Raw genomic sequence first — 18,113 nt, forward strand, 5'->3', positions numbered from 1 at the left:
AAGCCAGCTGTACCTGCTCGTGGTGCTCAATGCCCATGCTGATGGTGTTGATCAAAATGGCGATCATGATGCCTCGGTTAAAATACTTGCTCTCCACGATGCCCCACAGTTTCATCCTGATCTCGTACCACAGCTCCTTGCATCCCTTCTTCGGACTACAACAAGACTCTGCACCTTCATGGCCTTGTTTGTCCTTCCCTTTAGTACTGGACTGTACACCATCCCTGTCTGATTCCTCCACAGTTCCCTCTTCTGTTTCGTCACTCGCTGCATTTCGAACTGGTCCCACCCCGTCAGAGAGCGCCAGCGCTGCCGCGCACTGAGGGCAGCCGTCTGTGGCGGAGGCAGCAGTGAGGGCCACAGGCTCAGCGGATGAGGCATGGCCTAGTTTGTTGTGATGGGGACATGGCGGGCCTTACAAAATGCAAGATGGAGAGATTAAAGGGTGATCCTATAAATCAAATAGATAAATACTACTTTCTTACAGTTACGTACCATGTCTTAACCCCGCTCTTCTGTCACGTCCTTCACGTCCATTGGCCTTCCTCTCCCTTCCTTCCCCGCCTCCTCTTCCTCTTCCAACACCATGAAAGCCACGAGGTTTCCCCCGGAGGGTGTTAAAAAGGGCAACAGTTTGCCTCCTCGCCTTTCGGAGGAAATGGCAGACCAGCTGGAAGAGCTCTTCGTAGCAGTCCCCAGGTTCACTGGCCAGGGTGGAGGAGGATGAACACCGAGCTCGCTGCTCCTGCATCAGCTGATGCTCCCGCTGCTTGGTCTCTGAGAACTGGGTGGCAATGACCACGAGGCACAGGTTGATCATGAAGAAGGAACCGACCTGGGAGGATGACAGGCATGCGCACATTACATAAACAAAATTTAAAGCTGCGTGTTGCTTGACTGTCACGTTCCTCCCCAAGCTGCCCAGTGCTGAAAAAGTGTTTACTTGTGAGAATCCAAACTAATGAGATGTAATTATTTTCACAGGGCTTTTGTCTGTTTATCTGTAATAAAAGAACCCTTTTAAAGGCCTATTATTAATCCTAAAACACTCCCATCCAATAAAAAGGTAATAAATCATTCTTAAATATAATGATCTGCAACAGTTGGAAGCTCCAGCATGAAACTGGAAACCCCTAATTTGGTCTGTTAGTCGACAGCTTCTGCCAGCTAATAACGCTGAATACAAAACTCTCAGCATGATGGCCTTATGCCAGAGCACTGTAGCTCTTACCTCTAGCTTGTTAGTCCACTTGGCTGGACAACTCCAGACATAACACATTATACAATATGTTCACAAACAAATCTGCTCCAGTGCCATCCTGAAAATACTTCTTTTTTTTAGTATTACAACCAGCAAACCAAGCAATGACTAAGAGAGGAGAGCTAACATATTAGGTGGCTTGATGCTGTTGTAGCTGTAATAATTAGCAACTTTCTTTTAGAAAAACCTATGATCACACGAGACAAGCCTTATCTATCTATCTATCTATCTATCTATCTATCTATCTATCTATCTATCTTTCTTTCTTTAGGTTTTACAACACTGATTTGTTGAGAACAAAAACTACAATTACACAGTATCTTATCCTTTTTTACCCTAAGGCATGAAAATATATATTTTTGAAAGTGAAAATGACAACAACATTCTGGTAATGCTGATACCTTATTCATATAAACATGTAATTATTACAACTATTAAACACCATCATCACCATCACTGCTCTATCACAAAAAAATCCGCAAAACTACCATGTATCAGTATCAGTTCAACATCATTTTACACTAATACAAAACACATTTACAACACGTGGCAATAAACAGCTGCTTGTTGAAAACTAGTTTCTGCACTTATAGAGCACTGGTAGGACAACCAGCCCCACCCAACCCCTGTTATGATCTCTTTTAATCTCAGTTAGCTCTCAGTATATTTTTAAACAGCTGCTTGTCATTCCAGGTGTAGCTCTCCAGCCTGTGAAGAGTTACCCTCAAGCACAGGGGTGTCAAACATGCAGCCGGGGACCAGAATCTGCCCGGCAAAGGCTCTTAGAGACTTTTTCTGTAATTTGGGTTTTCTGTAATAATAATAATAATTTTACATATTTATTCATCCATATTATGGAGCAATTGTGACCACACAGTTTACTCTGGAATCATCTCCCTCTTCAGATTAGGTCATCTTCTTCACTAACACGTTCAAACCCAATTGAACATGTGCGTTTTTCATTAGCATTAACTTACAGTGTCATTTTCCCCCAGTGCATCTCTTTTACTTTTATGCGTCAAACTCATCAAAGAATATATATTTAACAGTCAGAGACTTTTTTACTGCTGTTGAATGTCAAAATATGTCAGATATGACCCGAACAGTATGCAAGGACAGAACATAGGAATGAAAAATCTTGATACTAAGACAACATCTTCTAAAGGCAGACACATTATCACAGAGATGCAAAGCAGAGGAACTTATTTAGACACCGTCACATACCCTGTCCTGTCTTGATCATCAGTTTTTGTGGTGCATTTGCTAAAAGCCTGCATTCATAAAAAAGTAAGTGGAGAAGTTCGTGAAGTCTGATGAGGTGTATTGTCTGTGAAGGTTCTCAGTCATCCAGGTCATCGTAGTCAAAGGAGCTTGCAAAGAAAAGCGTCTGGACTTCTTTAAGTTGCTTGAAGACGTTTCACCTCTCATCCGAGAAGCTTCTTCAGTGAAACGTCTTCAAGCAACTTAAAGAAGTCCAGACGCTTTTCTTTGCAAGCTCCTTTGATGAGGTGTATTGTAGCTAAACTTACATCTTCTGAACTTACAATAGGTAGAGTCTGGTGTTTATGGAGAAAACTGGTAACAGAATATTCAGCTTAGTTTAACCTTGACTTGGAATCTCTTAAGATGTCTGTGCTTTCAGCAGTCTGCTAACTACCAAACTTACCTCCATACAGCTACAGCACAATATATAAAAAGCTTGTAGGCGTATTGGGACTGTTAGGAAAAGGTGTCTACCCCCAACTGAAATCTGGCGTTGAACATTGTAATGCACGATTCATAATGAAACACATATCTGGTGTGATACATGAAAAACTGAGAGCAGAAAGGTCAGAAGAGGGAAGAAAAGTTTTTTTTTACCATCACTCCTTTAACTAAAACCTTAGGTTGTGTTTTCCTGCTTAACCACTGATATCATTCAGCCACTACTGACACTTTTATTTAGATGTTTTAGGCTCATTTTCCATGAGACACAACTGGTAAAACAGATTTAAAGAAAAAAAGGGAAAAAAAGAGATGACAAAATAGGTCAAGGTCACCAAGAAACGCTAAGCTGATGTGGAAAGAAAACAGGAGGAAATTAAGCCTAGTGCTCTGCAGGCTGTGATCAATAGTGATTGTAAGCCCCATAACCTCACTAAACCACTGCGACAAAGACTACGGAGAAAGCAGAATGTACGTGTGTGTCCGTTTTAGTGTAGAGACTGCCTTTTCATTGATTCAAAGCAGAGATTTGTGGTCAGACTGGTTCATGCCAGTTCACTGGACTCACGTACTAAAAGGGAGGCAGTGGGTCCCAGCACCCGCTCAGCACCCTCGCTGATCCCATCAAATATTTATGCTCACACTCTGCTGGAATGGCTGAAATACAATTAGATTAGTCTGTGTGTCTTGGTGTGTGCACTTTTAGTTTGCAGCAGAGGTGTGAGAGGCAACTAGTGTTTGAAGAATAGTGAATGAAATAATTACGTTGCCTTCTAAACAAGAAAGCTGCAAAAATCTATGGTTTTTTTTTTTTGTTTTTTGTTTTTTTTTTGGAAGTGACATCAGAAACAGCAGCATGTGACATCACGTGATGGCGGAGCTTCAGTTCATCCTTTGTCATCCTTTTTTTTTTTTTTTTTTTTAATAGGACAGGCGGAAAGAATGAAAGAAAGAGGGGGAGAGGAAGAAAGAAAACCAAAGGGGAGAAGAGACGGTGAGAAGGGGGGGAAGAGAGGAAAAAAAAACAAAAAACAAAAAAACTCCTGGGTCACCTGTATGGAGAGAAAGAAAAACAAAAAAACAGGGGAGACAGCAAACAACAAAGAGCAACATAATAATAAAAAAAAAAAAAGCACCATCACAATAAACTAGCTAGTCATAGATATCAATAGTTACTAAATAGTAAACGATATTGTGCAGCACGCAAGATAGACAGCGCACAGTGTGCTTTGAGGCAGCAGCCAAGAAAGCTGTAGTCCGCATCTGTGAATACCCATGTGTACACCTGTGTGCATACCTGTGTGGATCAGCATGCTTGCATTACAAAGGTTTCTCCATGTAATGATCTGCTAGAGAGTGTGGGGAGCCACAGCCCCGTCCTCTATGGTATCAAGCAGGTATGGAGGAGATCAAAACTCCAGACATCCAGAGGCCCCCAGAACACAAGAGACCAAGGAAGACCCACAGAGGGGCAGCCGCGCCACTGTCCCAGTAAGAGCTAAGGAGAGTCCCAGATGAGAGCTCATTCAGCAGCCGCGGAGCAGAAGCCAGGGGGAGTTGCAGTGACGCGCCCGTGAGCTCCGCCGGCAGCCAGCTGTGCCTGAGTGACCGAGCCCCAGGCCGAGATGCCGGGGGCACCCCACCTCCGAAGTGGCCCGAGCGAGCCCCAATAAGCAGCCGCCAAGGAGTGAGCCGGTGTGTACCCGGACGCCCACCCCCAGATACAAAGAACCACCAACGCACCGATACCTGAGGGAGTCCGCCACCGGCAGGGGAAGTGGTGGTGGGTGGAGATAGGCCTCCAAACCTTGGAGGGCCCGAGATGTCCCCAGAGAGGTGGCGTCTGATACCCAACCTGACATATAGACACAGACATACAGGCACACACAGACACAAACATCCATTCCCACCCTCATGCTCTCATATGTACTTCACACTCAACCGACGTGGAGACAGACATAAAGGGACGATCACACTCCCCAAGCGTACTCTACTAACCGGGTCTAGGTACCCTTGCCCCTGGAGGGGGGAACTGCACCCAGACCCAGGTGGTGTTACCCTTTTCCCTGCGGTGGGGAGAGGCAGACCGCCCCGACTCCGCAGCAGCAGGGAGGCCCCAGACCGCAGTCGGACGGCCCACTCCTCCTAGCCCCCCCGCTCCAGTAGGCCGCAGAGAATGGGGGTGAGAGAAGACTCCAAGCCTCCCTCCACCCGCTCATTGTAGTGTTGATGCATGTGTGTTCTAAGGTGCAATTAAAACCCAGGAGGGCATGGAGCTACCTGCCAAGGAGCAGCAGGTAAGCGCATAGTCCCTCCTGCTAGCCCTCAATGTCTACATGTATTTAAAATTGAGAGGTGGGCAACGACGCCAGGGGTGAGGCGTACACCCTGATGGTAACTTGGACTCCGTGTATCGTGCCCACCCCCAAGATCCTATATGTATGTGTAATGAGGGTGTGAGTAATGTGAATGTCTAAGTTGTGGGATAAAATTGAGGCAGAGGCAGCCAGAAGGGGACAGAGGGGGGGGGTAGCCTCCTCTGCATCCTGGTGACATACCCCTACTCCAAGGCCCTGCATGTGTGGGTGGTTGTGGTGGAGCAGGAGGAGGGAGGCAGCTGGAGATGGGGAGGGAAGGAAGGGAGGGGCAGGTGACCCCTCCCTGGGGCCAGCTCCCCCGCTGACCCCAGTAGGCACTCCCACACTCCGCGACCCGCCAGGGAAAGGGGGGCCCAGGCCCATCCAGACCGGGGCCCAGCGCAGCAGCGCCCCCCGGCCCCACAGAGCCCGGGACAGTCCACCCAACCCCACCACAGAGAAAACTGCACCCACCCCACCATCCACTCGTCTTCCAGACTACATGAGACAATAGACGCCCAGGCTGAGATCTTCCTCCACCTCTCCTGTATCTCCCCCTCCTGCAGAGAGTTCCTGAGGGGAAGAAAGCTCCTGCAAGGTGTAACAATCTCCCCCACCGGTTGAAGAGCCCCACAGGCGACTCGACACACCGGCGGCACCCTGCGCCAGGGATGGGCTCCCATGCACCCACCCGCCCACAACCCCGGCAACACACAAACCAGGACCCAAGGCCCCGAGGCCCAGCCAGGGCCCCGGCCCAGAGATGGAGCGCCCCCAGACCCTCACGCCCATCCCGGACCCACCCAGGGGCAGACAGGCTACCAGGTCAGTAACCCACGTCCATCACCACAGACCCTCCCCTAGCCCCGCTGCACGCAGCCACGAGGAAATGGTCAGAAAAAGGTCCCCAACCGGACATGACCGCTACCCCGGTCATGTCCGGTTGGGGGCCTTTTTCTGACCATTTCCTCGGGGCCTTTTTCTACAAAAAAACAAGACCATGTGAAAGGCTGCCATACATGCCCATGGCAGAACATTGCGTCATATTTGACAGATTATTAAACTGCTCATATTGAAACAAATTAATCTTTTTATTATTTGTTTGTATCAAGGTTTTTTGAGGCCCTTTGAGGGGTTTTCTGCATCAACATCTCTGTGAACCTCATAATGATAGTTCCAGTGCCCAGGCAATAAACACACACAAATGATTTCAGAAAAACAAACACGACGATAAAAAAGCTGTGATGTGTAATAAAGCAACTTCTGCAAGGCCTTCAGGTCCAATTGTGATTCAGAAATGTAGTGCTGAACTCTGGAGTTATTGTTTTTGAGCATACGTTATGACATATAACAACCAGTCTCTTGCTTTCTTTTATGCGAAAGGGATCGCCAGGACACGCATGGACTGAAGCAGATTATTGCAGACACTGAAAGTATCTGTTAGAAGAAGGGGTACACAGATGAGGTGTATTAAATGATTTGTTTTAAACTCACAATGTGCATATGTGGGCATTACAAACTATGTTTTTAGCCCAGATTTCGGTGGATTCCTCCTAAAAACACAATATTTTAACTACATTTTGCTGATGACTCTGTGGACTTTCCTTAAAAATATACAGTAACAGGACAGGACATCCTCTCTTGTTGTGTTGTGGCACATGTCCATATATGCAAACGAGCTCGATGTTAATACCAGGTATAAGCGAACACAGAAGGTGAGATTAAAAAGTGTCAAATCAGGAGGATTACTACGCTTTACAGTTTTGCAACAAAACAGGTTGAGGATGGCATTTGTAGATGTCAAAGCTTAATTCCACAGGGCCAAACTATCTTCCATGCAAAGCCTTTAATTCCACTGAGTCCTCTTGTCTAAACTGCTCTACATGATGGTAATCACTGCAAAGCATCTCTCTAACTCTCTCCATCTTTATCTCACTTTTTTCATCTGTCTCTCCATCTGTCACTCGGTCTCTGTATCTCTCTCTCACGGCTGTTTTCATCTAGCTTCCTTCTAGCACTCTCTTGCGCTCTCAGTTCAATTCAATTTTGCACACTTAATCTGCATGCATGTTACGTGAGTGAAATCATCAAAGCATCTAAACGCAACCTGAACTTATATCTCTCTCGTTTGCTGGCACCTCTGTCTTTCTCGGTCTTGATTGCTGTTGCTTGCTGTATTCCATCTCTCAGCACATGGTGTCATGCAGCATTAAAGAAAGAATGATGAAAAGTCTCCTCATCTGTTTCCCAGGGAGATGAGGACACGCCTGTGATGTGAGCAGAACTTTTAACATGTAAATAGTAAATCACTTTCCTCCACTAAGCCTGTTTGTGAAACAAGCCTTGAAACATGCCGAAACAAAGCCAACAAGAGGCTGGCAGTTAAATCTTTTCTCTATGGGGGGAAGACTAGGGATGGGTACCGGTAATGGCACCGGTTCTGACATAAACGGTAGTAACTAGACCGAAAAGCAGCGCACATTTCGGTGCTTTATTTTGGTGCTTTTTTTTTTCCTGAGATGTCATACACTTTGGATTCTAGCCAATCATTTTACCTCTGCAAGCGTAGTAGGCGGGCCCAGGTACGTACGTTCTTTTAGAGCAGAGCTACAGATTAAAAATGCCCATGGTGAAGCGGTCAAAGTCTGGCTGTACTTCACAGCAAAAGATGCAAACTCAGCAGCCTGCAACAAGTGCTTTAAGGTGATACTGTGCAAAGGAGGTAACACCTCGAATCTGATGAAACACCTGGCGATGCATAGCATTTTGTTAAAAGCCGAGAAATGCGCCGTATTTAATAGCTTGCTGCGAGACCTCACACCGTGCACATCTACTGCGGGTGGGTTGCCTGTTATCGGACCCGGAGTTAGCAACATCCACCAAAAACCCGAAGAGGAGAGTCCTGGCCCCTAGCCCTGCCAGTGTTGCAGAAATGATGACGGATGATGATGGCAGCAGCAGCCGTTCTTCTCTGGGTGAGTACCTTAACCTCCTAAGACCCAAAATCTTCCATGGCATGCATTTTTAATTTCTCTTTGATATTTGGGCATATTGGGGCCTGATGAATGTAAAAACAAAGAATTACCACAGCTTATTTTTTTTACCTTATTTTTGTTTTTATGAAAAATAAGAGCCACATATGAGGATATTTGTTTAAAATTCTGAGCAGTATAATGTCCTCGTAAGTGGATATCAGGCCCTTGTAGAGCAAAATTGAGTATTTTGGTCTAAATAACCCAAAATGTGATGTCCACATATGTGGACGCCAGGTCCTAGGAGGTTAATGTTGTCCGTGTGTAATTTACGTTGAGTAGGCTAACCACGTTATTAAATTAATGCATGTAAGGTGAACTAGCAAACACCGTTGTAGTTACATGCGGCTGTCTTCTTGTTTGATGGCAGATACTCCCTTCACCCTGGCCAAAAAGGCTAAAATGACCAAAGGAAAAGTGGAAAACAGCTAAACATGAGAGGTTTTTGGACAAAGTTTGTGTTTTTTTCCATTGTTTAAGCGCTGCTTCCAGCCAAGAGTGATGCCAAAAAGCTAACATTGTTATCTTTTTACAAAAAAACAGCTGAACATGAGAGGTTTTTGGACCAATTTTGTGTTCTTCATTCTTTAAGCACCAGTTCGAGCATCGTTTAAGCACCGTTTCAAAAGTACTGGTATCGGATAAAACCTAAACGATACCCATCCCTAGAGAAGACATATGCAACAACTCCAGGGAGCAAAATCAAGCAGAGATGCTTAGTCAACAACATAATGAATTACAACACGTTCATCTTGAGAAACTTTAATTAATGGAGATTTGCATCCTCATTTAGATCATGTATGAATGACATTTGCTTATGTTGCTTAAGAGTTCCCTGCAGTATTTTTTTCTATATATTCTATGTAGTGTTTTTACTAAACTTCCTATTTCTGAGCTGGGCTGTGCAGTTTGTCATGTTAATTTCCACTGGTGAGGGACAGACAGACATGTCATATGACACACTGTTAAACCTTGTACTGTGATCTCCCTCAATACGTGAGCCCTGAGGGACTCACTCTAATTATCTGGATTTCACCTAAGATCAAAGAGAGACACCAACATGTGGTTGCTTCCTCTCGCCCGTCCTCCAATCCTCTCTCTGATTTCATGCTGACATTCTAGTCCATCTAGTCCTGCTCTCCCTGTCACCGATCCATCCACCCTCTTCCCATCCTTCCTTCACTTCCTCCCCCCTTCATCACTTGCTCTCTTAAGCTTGCTCGCAGTCCTTCTCCTCACTTTCCACACCTCAACTCCATCTGTCTAACAACTCCCAGCCCTCATCCACCCACCGCCCCTTCTCTCACATTTCATCATCTACTAACCCTCACTCCAGCCTTTGGTTATTTCCTTCCTTCCTTTCATCCTCCTTCCACTCTTCATCAGTTATATATATATATATATATATATTATTTTTTTGAAAAGGCAACCATTACATCACAAATTGGATGTAGTTAGGCAATTTTCGGCTGTGTGTTTCTACATAAATGAGAACGAGCAGAGTGACCGATACATGAATATTGCCCAGTATACACATCAGTGAGAAAGAGGAGAGCAAATGAAAGCAGCAGGTGAGTATTAGAAGGAAGCCGGGAGGTGGTAGAGATTTAAAAAACAGAAAAAGAAAGGGTAGTTGCAAGCAGGTTAAAGAAAAGAGGGAATGAGTGAGGAAAGATGGATGAAGTAGAGAGGGGTAGTGGTAGAATAAACTGAGTCATGGACTGATCTATGACAGGACAAGGTAAGAAACACAGGGTGCAGCTTGAAGAGATTGGCAGATTTAAGGCGATAGAAGGATGTAGAAAGTAATCTTAAAATAAATTAAGAGGTAAAGAATGAAAGGCGCACTGGCTCGAAGAGGAAACTGGAAAAGAGGAAAAGCTCCTGTCTGAATCTGAAGGCAGGCAATTAAAAGTATAATAAAAAGACAAGACAGCCCCTGGGTTGGGGAAGTAGTCGGGACTGGCAGTCGTGCTGCATTATAACACTTTCAAATACACACACACACACACACACACACACACACACACACACACACACACATGCGAGACAGGCTAAAAAGAAATATATTGCACCAACATGCACCAATGCTCACACACAAAAAGCATGAATATATTGCGGCACACATACAATGAGGGAAACAAAAGGATTGAGATTAAAAAGTACTTTATCAGAAAAAATGATGGATTCTTCAGCTCAGCTTTCAACTGTGTCACTGACAGCTCTGTGTGTGTGCGTGTGCGTGTGTGTGTGTGCGTGTGTCGTATAAAAAGAAGGAAGGTATCTCAACACAGTCATATATCATGCTCACAAAAATCAAATACATCAGCAATTAACCTCAATAAGTACATTTTAAGCAAGTTTCCTTAAAGCAAATGCTGAAGCACCTGAGCACTGACTCTAACGTGTCCACATTTACTCTGTTGTTGTAAATACGAGCAAAGCCATGTCTTACTTACAATTATAAGCAGGATGAAGTAGATGAAGTTATAGAATGAATGAGCATCCATCACGTAGTACATGATCTCCACCCAGCCCTCCAGAGTGATCACCTACAAACAGGAAGACATTTGACAGTATCTGTTATTTAGTTTTTTATTACTGAATGGAAACTGGAAACCAGAAGAAGCATCTGGCTTGTCTCTATCTGAAGGTATCAGTTCAGCTTTATTTATATAGCACCAAATTACAACAACAGTTGCCTCAAGGTGCTTTATATTGTATAAAAAGACCTTACAATAATACAAAGAAAACAGAGAAAACCCCAATAATCACATGACCCCCTTTCAGCAAGCACTTTGGCAACAGTGAAAGGAAAAACTCCCTTTTAACAGGAAGAAACCTCCAGCAGGACCAGGCGGCCACCTGCTGTGACCGGTTGGGGTGCCATGATCCATCACAAATGCTCACAAACGTATAGACAGTATGCTCTAAATGCAAACATGATGATTTGTAAATGTTAAACAGGGTTATTCTGTGGACGGATCCTTGCTGGAAGTAGTCAGGAGCCTCCTTGATAGGCAGAGTGAAGTGTCCACTACCACTACAACCCAACCCATAACTCTCTGTAAAATGGAGACAATGTGTTTTTACAACTTGATATTAATCTATTTTAATATAGTTTAAACATGTTGATTCAAGTGCTGATTAGGTGTTGTTATGTTTGGACAGAGATATGCAAGCTTCTCTGTTTCCAGTCTTTGTACTTAGCTGGGAAAGAAAAAGAAAAAGCATACAGACTTTTTTCCCAAGTTTTTATTTCTAAAAAGTAAGGTAGATTAAATTTAATTCATTACTCCTGCTCAGATATAGATGTAACCAAGAAAGCAATGGCAGGGAGGTAACTGGTATCAGCTGTTTCACAGCCATCAGTACGTTTCAGTGTGTTGATGTAATACTCTGAATGTTTTCTTGGTTATTTTTGCTGCTGTTGTTTTTGAACAGTATATAAATATTTCCATTATTTTCATTCATATCCATTTATATTTATATGCATTGTGATCATTGCATCCTCCTCTGCTTAGCCAAATCATGGTTGCAGGGGTCCATCCCAGCTGTGACACGGTTGGAGGCAGGATGGCAGGAGGCCAATCATCAGTTACCTTAATACCTAAACCCACACATTTTTGAACCTGTGGGAGAAGCTGGAGAACCTTCACTGACATGCGAAGTCCATATATAAACCCCCACCCAGCCTAATTTAAACCCAGTACCTTGATTTTGGTGAGGCAACATTGCTAATCACTCCAACACACTGCCACCTGGATATGTCTCCCTTGTATTATTTAACAGCATCAGATATCATGAATTATAAAAATGACAGAGGATGAATCATCACACAGTTAAACAGTGTTTTAATTACTCGATTTACTTGTACAACCTCAGGTTAAAAACAAAAAAACCCACCTGAAAGATGACAATCCAGGCAAAGGCAATGTTATCAAAGTTGATGGCTCCTTTGTGGGGGTTGCTGTACCCAGTATGACACCTGGTGTAGTACTGGTTCCAGTTCACACAGAGCCCTGCTACACTGACGCTGCCGTTGGCCAGGGGCTCGGGGCTCAGACCGATAGACTGGCGATACAGGATGTCATCTTTGTCCAGGCAGCATGTCTTGCCTCCTTCTCGGCGGGCCGGCACATCGGAGCAAGACATGATGCCATTGTCAACAGGAAGGGAGCAGATAAAAGGACGCTCGTCATCCTCATCAGCCATGTAGTAAGGCCGAGGGAGACTGACTCCGCTACTGCTGGAAGAGTCCAGGAAGGAGACGATGATTACAACAGTATCCTAAAAACAAAACATTTCCTTGTACAACGTAATGTTAAAAATGATAAATACACTTTGAAATGGGTCAAAAAAAGAGGGAAAAGGAAAAAACTGAAGAAAAGATACAGATGAAAGACAATCTGAAATCAGTCTTAAATATTTATTAATTGAATGGTGAAAAAATCTGCTTGTCAGAGTCAAAGACATGCAGTTTTAAACATCCAGTCATAGTAAAATCAGCATAAAATGTGTGTATTATAGACAGGAATAGTGTATTTCATCAACAAAGTCTCACATTTAAACCAGGCAGAACAGAAGTCATATTATATGGGTGAAAGAGAATTTCACCCATATACCATACCATTTCGAGGTATTTTTTTAATGAAGATATCTAATAAATGATCAGATAAGAAGAAAACAAAATCATCTCTAAACTTGCCATTCTCATCCATCTGTTTCTTTACAAGTATAGTGGCATGCAAAGAGATGCACACGAGCCTAGATCAAAGCTTCATGTGTAATAGTGCATTTTAAGTTTGTTATATGAGTGCTCACAAGTGGAGAGATGAGTGGATGAAAGGACAGAGATAGAGAGAGAAGATTATGTGTGTAACAGTAAAATTGAAAGAAATACACCACAAGCAGACGCACGCACACAGACACAGAGGCAGGGTGGTAGTGATGGAGACATTTTAACCCTGACACATCTAGCTGACAGTCTGCGGTCTGACTCTGTTTGACAGCCGTTGTCTGTCCGCGGCGCACCGTTTCCGTGTGACGAACATTTTTCTTGATGTAAGATTGATCATGTACTGGCTACAAAGGCAGCCCGAGAACAAGCCGTCAGACTCGCTGTTCAGTCCAGCAATCTGCGTGTTTCTCACACTGAATGTGAAATTTCCCTTTTGGATTTTTTCTTTTTGTGTTTTGCAAACTACAGAAACACAAAAATATTGGAGGCTTTAAAGTCTTCTATGCAAACAGAATTTTAACAATGTGTTCAAAGCCTGACTCAAACCTGTTAAAAACATTTCACAGCAGTGTGATTTATAGTGCTTTTTGCTGAAAAAAATCTTTTGACTGACAAGTTTATTTTGTGTCACCTTCTAAAGCGTGACTTTTAAAGTGTTAAAATCAATTTTTGTCAAGGAGTATGATGGGATTTTATAATGTAGTGCAAATACTTTTTTTTAAATAGAAGAAACCGAATAGTGGAGAGTTTGCACATACGTAAGAAGCGAGAGATTGCTGGTTTGATGTCAGGAGGAAGTACAAATCCCCCGCTGGTTGCATCAGGAAGGGCATCAGGCTTAAAAAGCTAGCAAATCAAAACTGTGGAGCAACCTACTGCGGCAACCCCTAGTGAAGGGAGCAGCTGAAAGTACCTTTTAAAAGGAAGAATCTAAAATCACCATTGTCTAGACATAAAAAATATGCACTAGTTTCATCACTGTATTATTGTATCCCGTTGAACGTTTGTGTGGAACTGTGTCCTTGACTTTGATCATTAAAATCGAATCAGTTTTGCTTTGACTCCAAGTGCAAAATTTTAAGAAATTCTTTCAAAGAGTTCCTGATTTAGCGAGACAGCCAGACAGGCAAAAAACAAAATGCGCCGTCATAGACGTGAAAAAAGTTTTTGGGCTACAATGTAGCTTGCCATCGCCAGTGTGTGAATGTGTGTGTGACTGGGTGAATGACTGAATGTACTGTGAAGTGCTTTGGGGTCCTTAGGGACTAGAAAAGCGCTATACAAATGCAGGCCATTTACCATTTACCAAACATTTATCTCAGCCAGCTCAAGGACTATGTGACCAGTTTTATTTATAAAGCAAACCCAGGGTTCACAAAGTTCACAAAGAGATTACAGATTTAAAAACAAGTACAAGAACTTTAAAAAAGCACGGTAATCAGATTACAATTTTGAGTACCACAGTCGCATTTATCACATTACAGTTTCAATTATGCCATTCATTGCATTACTAAGGATTCTTTCAAGCTTGCATTAAACGCGCCTCTTGCTATGATCAGCAAACTTTACTTCAAACATCTCTTCACGCTAACACAGAGTAAGTAGGGTTCTGTGAGGTCTTATAACCTGAGTGTTATTTATATGTCTATGTTACAGAGTAATGCAAAAGTAAACTAATGGCTAGTGTAACATATTACTTTCTTCTGGGAGTAATATATTAATATTTGTTTGACCTCAATACTCTTAATAACTCTGAGTGATATGAAGGAAAGATACAAAGTACTAGACAGTGCCTACATGTAATGTGGGGACAGCATGTTGTTAGTGGTACCAAACATAAAGTCCACAAGCAGCTACTGTCACTAATAAAAAAGGACCTAACCAGACCAAACTGTGGCCATGTTTCGACCACCTTTCATGTGCTAAACATGTTATTCACGATCTAGCCTGCAAACTGACATCAGCAGCACATTTTTTCCTCAGTTAATGTCATGGTCCCCGTGCCTGCTCGGCTGGCCCTGTGTGGCTACATGTTATGTTTTGTCTTTTCTCTCTCTCCTCTCTCTCTGCTCGCTGCCTGGGCGGAGCTCATTGTGAGCTCCCGGCCTCCACCACCTGTAGGCAATCACCTGTGGCTCCTCACCCTGTTTGCTCCCGCTACTTAAGGCAGTGACTGAGAGCACCTCGCCGCTGGACTATTGAGTAACGCTCGTCAGTGCTACTTTAGCCTCAGCCAGTTTTGAGCTCTGTCCGTGAAAGTTCCGTGCTAACTCTTGTTCTCTGTATGCAGATTTCTCGTGCTTGGTTTGGAGACTCTGGACACTTTTCCCGACCCCTCTCTGCACCCCTGGGAACCCTGGCCCCCTCTCCTTCACCTGTATATAGTGCACCTGGAGTGTGTAAATAAACCTGTTTTTCTGAGATTTCAGTCTGCGCCGAGTCCTCCCTGCTCCTCCGTGACAGTTAATTCTAATTTGGTAGCTCGTCCAGCAGGGTGCATGACAAGATGAAGAAAATGCAGACAAGAAGACGTTAGATAAGCAGACTTTAAAAGAAAAGCTAATGCGGTCTGGCGCTGGTGTTATGCAGCAGGCTGCTGTCTGGTTCAGCGTGACCGTCTGCTCTGCCTGTTATAGAACGCTGATGCTACTTCTCAATTTATGACTTGATTAGCTGCATCCAAGAAAAAGTCTGTGTTTAATGAAACCAAGAAAATGTAAGACACACGATACAAAAGCAGTTGACAAAGGAGTAAAGCTGAAATGATGAAAAGAGAAGACAATAAACCAAACACGAGGAGGAAGAGAGTAAATGTGATCGTTTTGGCAATATTAGGAAAATGAAAAGATAGAGGCTGAAAAAAAGAGCGAAGCTGTGTGTGATTTTATTTCAGTGTGAGGTAGGGTTGCTATTTAGAAGGCAGACCAGAGAACGACATACTGGTTAGCATTTACAATTGACCTGGTATTTATGATGACTCAATAGAAGCAGCATAGTAACTACTCTCTGTCTAACACACTCTGTGTATTTGTAGGTCTTTGTATTGCTTCCACTGACTCTGTCCCTGCGTACTGCAGGCTCAAAAGAAGCTATTAACAAGCCAAAAAACATGATCCATATATCCAGCATAACACTGGATATTTTTGACCAGGTTTCGTCCATGTGCACTGATTCTAGTTGAAACAGGTATTTTTAACCCAAATGTCTGAAGCTAAGACAGTAGCTCTGGTAGGTATTAACCACGTATGCCCTTCCACTGAACTTTGTAAGTGTGTTTTAAGCTAAACTTTGTTTCAGTTTAGCTTCGGTTTACTGTAGAGTCTCTGGTTTACCAGCAGAGGTTCATAAAATTCTGTTAGCATGCTCCTAAGCAAATATCAGATCATCAGTAGATATTTGCCACCTCATATTGTCTTGGATAATAACCCAATAAATCTGTACCTAATATAGTGTTACCAAGATATACTTATACCATGCATTTACACATCGTAGCACAGGAATGATAAAGCTGTCTATCAGAACGATTGATTTGTCAGTGGACAGCAAATATTGTGTCATTTCTGCTGAATTCCCTGTTATGCTGTGTGCTCCTCGCATAACTTAAAATTTTCAGTTTATTTAACTAAGAAAATGCATGCTAGATATCTAAAAGTACAAAAGAGGCAGCTTTATCTCACTCAAAAATATTACTTCCCTCATCCCCAACTGGTCAGAGGATGGCTGCCCCTCCCTGAGTCTGGAGGTTTCTTCCTATTAAAAGGAATATGTCTCTGTGAAGGTTCTCAGTCATCCAGGTCATCGTAGTCAAAGGAGCTTGCAAAGAAAAGCATCTGGACTTCTTTCAGTTACTTGAAGACGTTTCACCTCTCATCCGAGAAGCTTCTTCAGTTCTAAGGTCAAATGGTGGAGAGTCCCAGATATAAACCTAGTGGGAGTAACCCCCCACAGAGGGACAAAGGACCCCCTGATGATCCTCTAATCGCCTGAGCCAAGGTGTGAAACTGGGTGTGGGTCCCAGTCAGCCAGAGTTTCGGGTGAGCTCACTGTGAAACCTGGCCCCACCTTATCATGTGAATTCCTGAGATCAGATGGCCTCTGTGGGGGGAAACTCCCAATAGGTTTATATCTGGGACTCTCCACCATTTGACCTTAGAACTGAAGAAGCTTCTCGGATGAGAGGTGAAACGTCTTCAAGTAACTGAAAGAAGTCCAGATGCTTTTCTTTGCAAGCTCCTTTGACTATTAAAAGGAAGTTTTTCCTTCCCAATGTTCGCAAGTCCTTCCTCAAAGGGGGTCGTTTGATTGTTGGGGCTCTCTCTGTATTATTGTAGGGTCTTTATCTTACAATATACAGCATCCTGAAGCTAGTTCTATTGTGATTTGCCATTATATAAATAAAACTGATATGAAGTATCTCACTGACTCTCTCTGGACATCTCACTACAGAGACATTAGTTTTTAGGGGTATTTCCATGCTCATGTTCCTCTTAGGGATGTAAATGTGCAGTGTATTGTCTGCACAAATGAGCATGTGTTCCCAGATATACCCCTGTGTTGTTCATCCTTTTCACAGTCCTTACTGGAGGTATGAGAAGAACAAGTAAATATGAGAAAAATGTGACAGACAGCCAACCATCCACAAGTCCCAACCTCTGTGCACGACTGAGCCAACATCCGCTGACAGCAGATATCACAGCCTCGCTCATTATCAGTTTGGACATCAGCTGTGTGTTCCTGTATACCGAGGTGATTATGTTCATCACCAGAGAGTGTCAGACAGACAGCAGTCATTTCACAGCTGAAGAGATGTTGGACTCCTGACAGCAGAGGCACCAGCTAAAGCAGCTGTTTCATACCTCTTGCTCTTGTTTCTGGAAACCTGGCAGTGTGAATTACAACCGTCACACACTGTTTACATCAGCTCTCTGACAAAAAAGGGGTGGAAAAAGAGTACCTGTGCGAATGTTTTACCAAAATTGGATGACATTATTGAGATTTACTCAGGGAGATCAGGGCAT

General features: G+C 43.5%; 1 protein-coding gene across 3 annotated transcripts in view; it reads right to left on the bottom strand.

The window, feature by feature from the left end:
- LOC146572039 (voltage-dependent T-type calcium channel subunit alpha-1I-like) overlaps window positions 1-18,113 on the bottom strand; it is a 288,178-nt gene that overhangs the window by 94,304 nt on the left and 175,761 nt on the right. For 2 of the 3 annotated variants that reach the window (XM_085276073.1, XM_085276071.1), the window contains 4 exons: window positions 12,261-12,603; window positions 10,814-10,906; window positions 496-835; window positions 14-414 (listed from right to left, as the gene is read on the bottom strand). In XM_085276073.1, coding sequence (XP_085132199.1) covers window positions 14-414; window positions 496-835; window positions 10,814-10,906; window positions 12,261-12,603 — 1,177 coding nt within the window. The remainder of the gene's footprint in view (window positions 1-13; window positions 415-495; window positions 836-10,813; window positions 10,907-12,260; window positions 12,604-18,113) is intronic. The other variant, XM_085276072.1, reaches the window with a different exon arrangement.

The sequence above is a fragment of the Mchenga conophoros genome, linkage group LG6, assembly GCF_057382185.1.
Source record: "Mchenga conophoros isolate Kocher_MC1m ecotype Shallow Benthic linkage group LG6, M_conophoros_male_GT1.1, whole genome shotgun sequence".
Classification (NCBI taxonomy): domain Eukaryota; kingdom Metazoa; phylum Chordata; class Actinopteri; order Cichliformes; family Cichlidae; genus Mchenga; species Mchenga conophoros.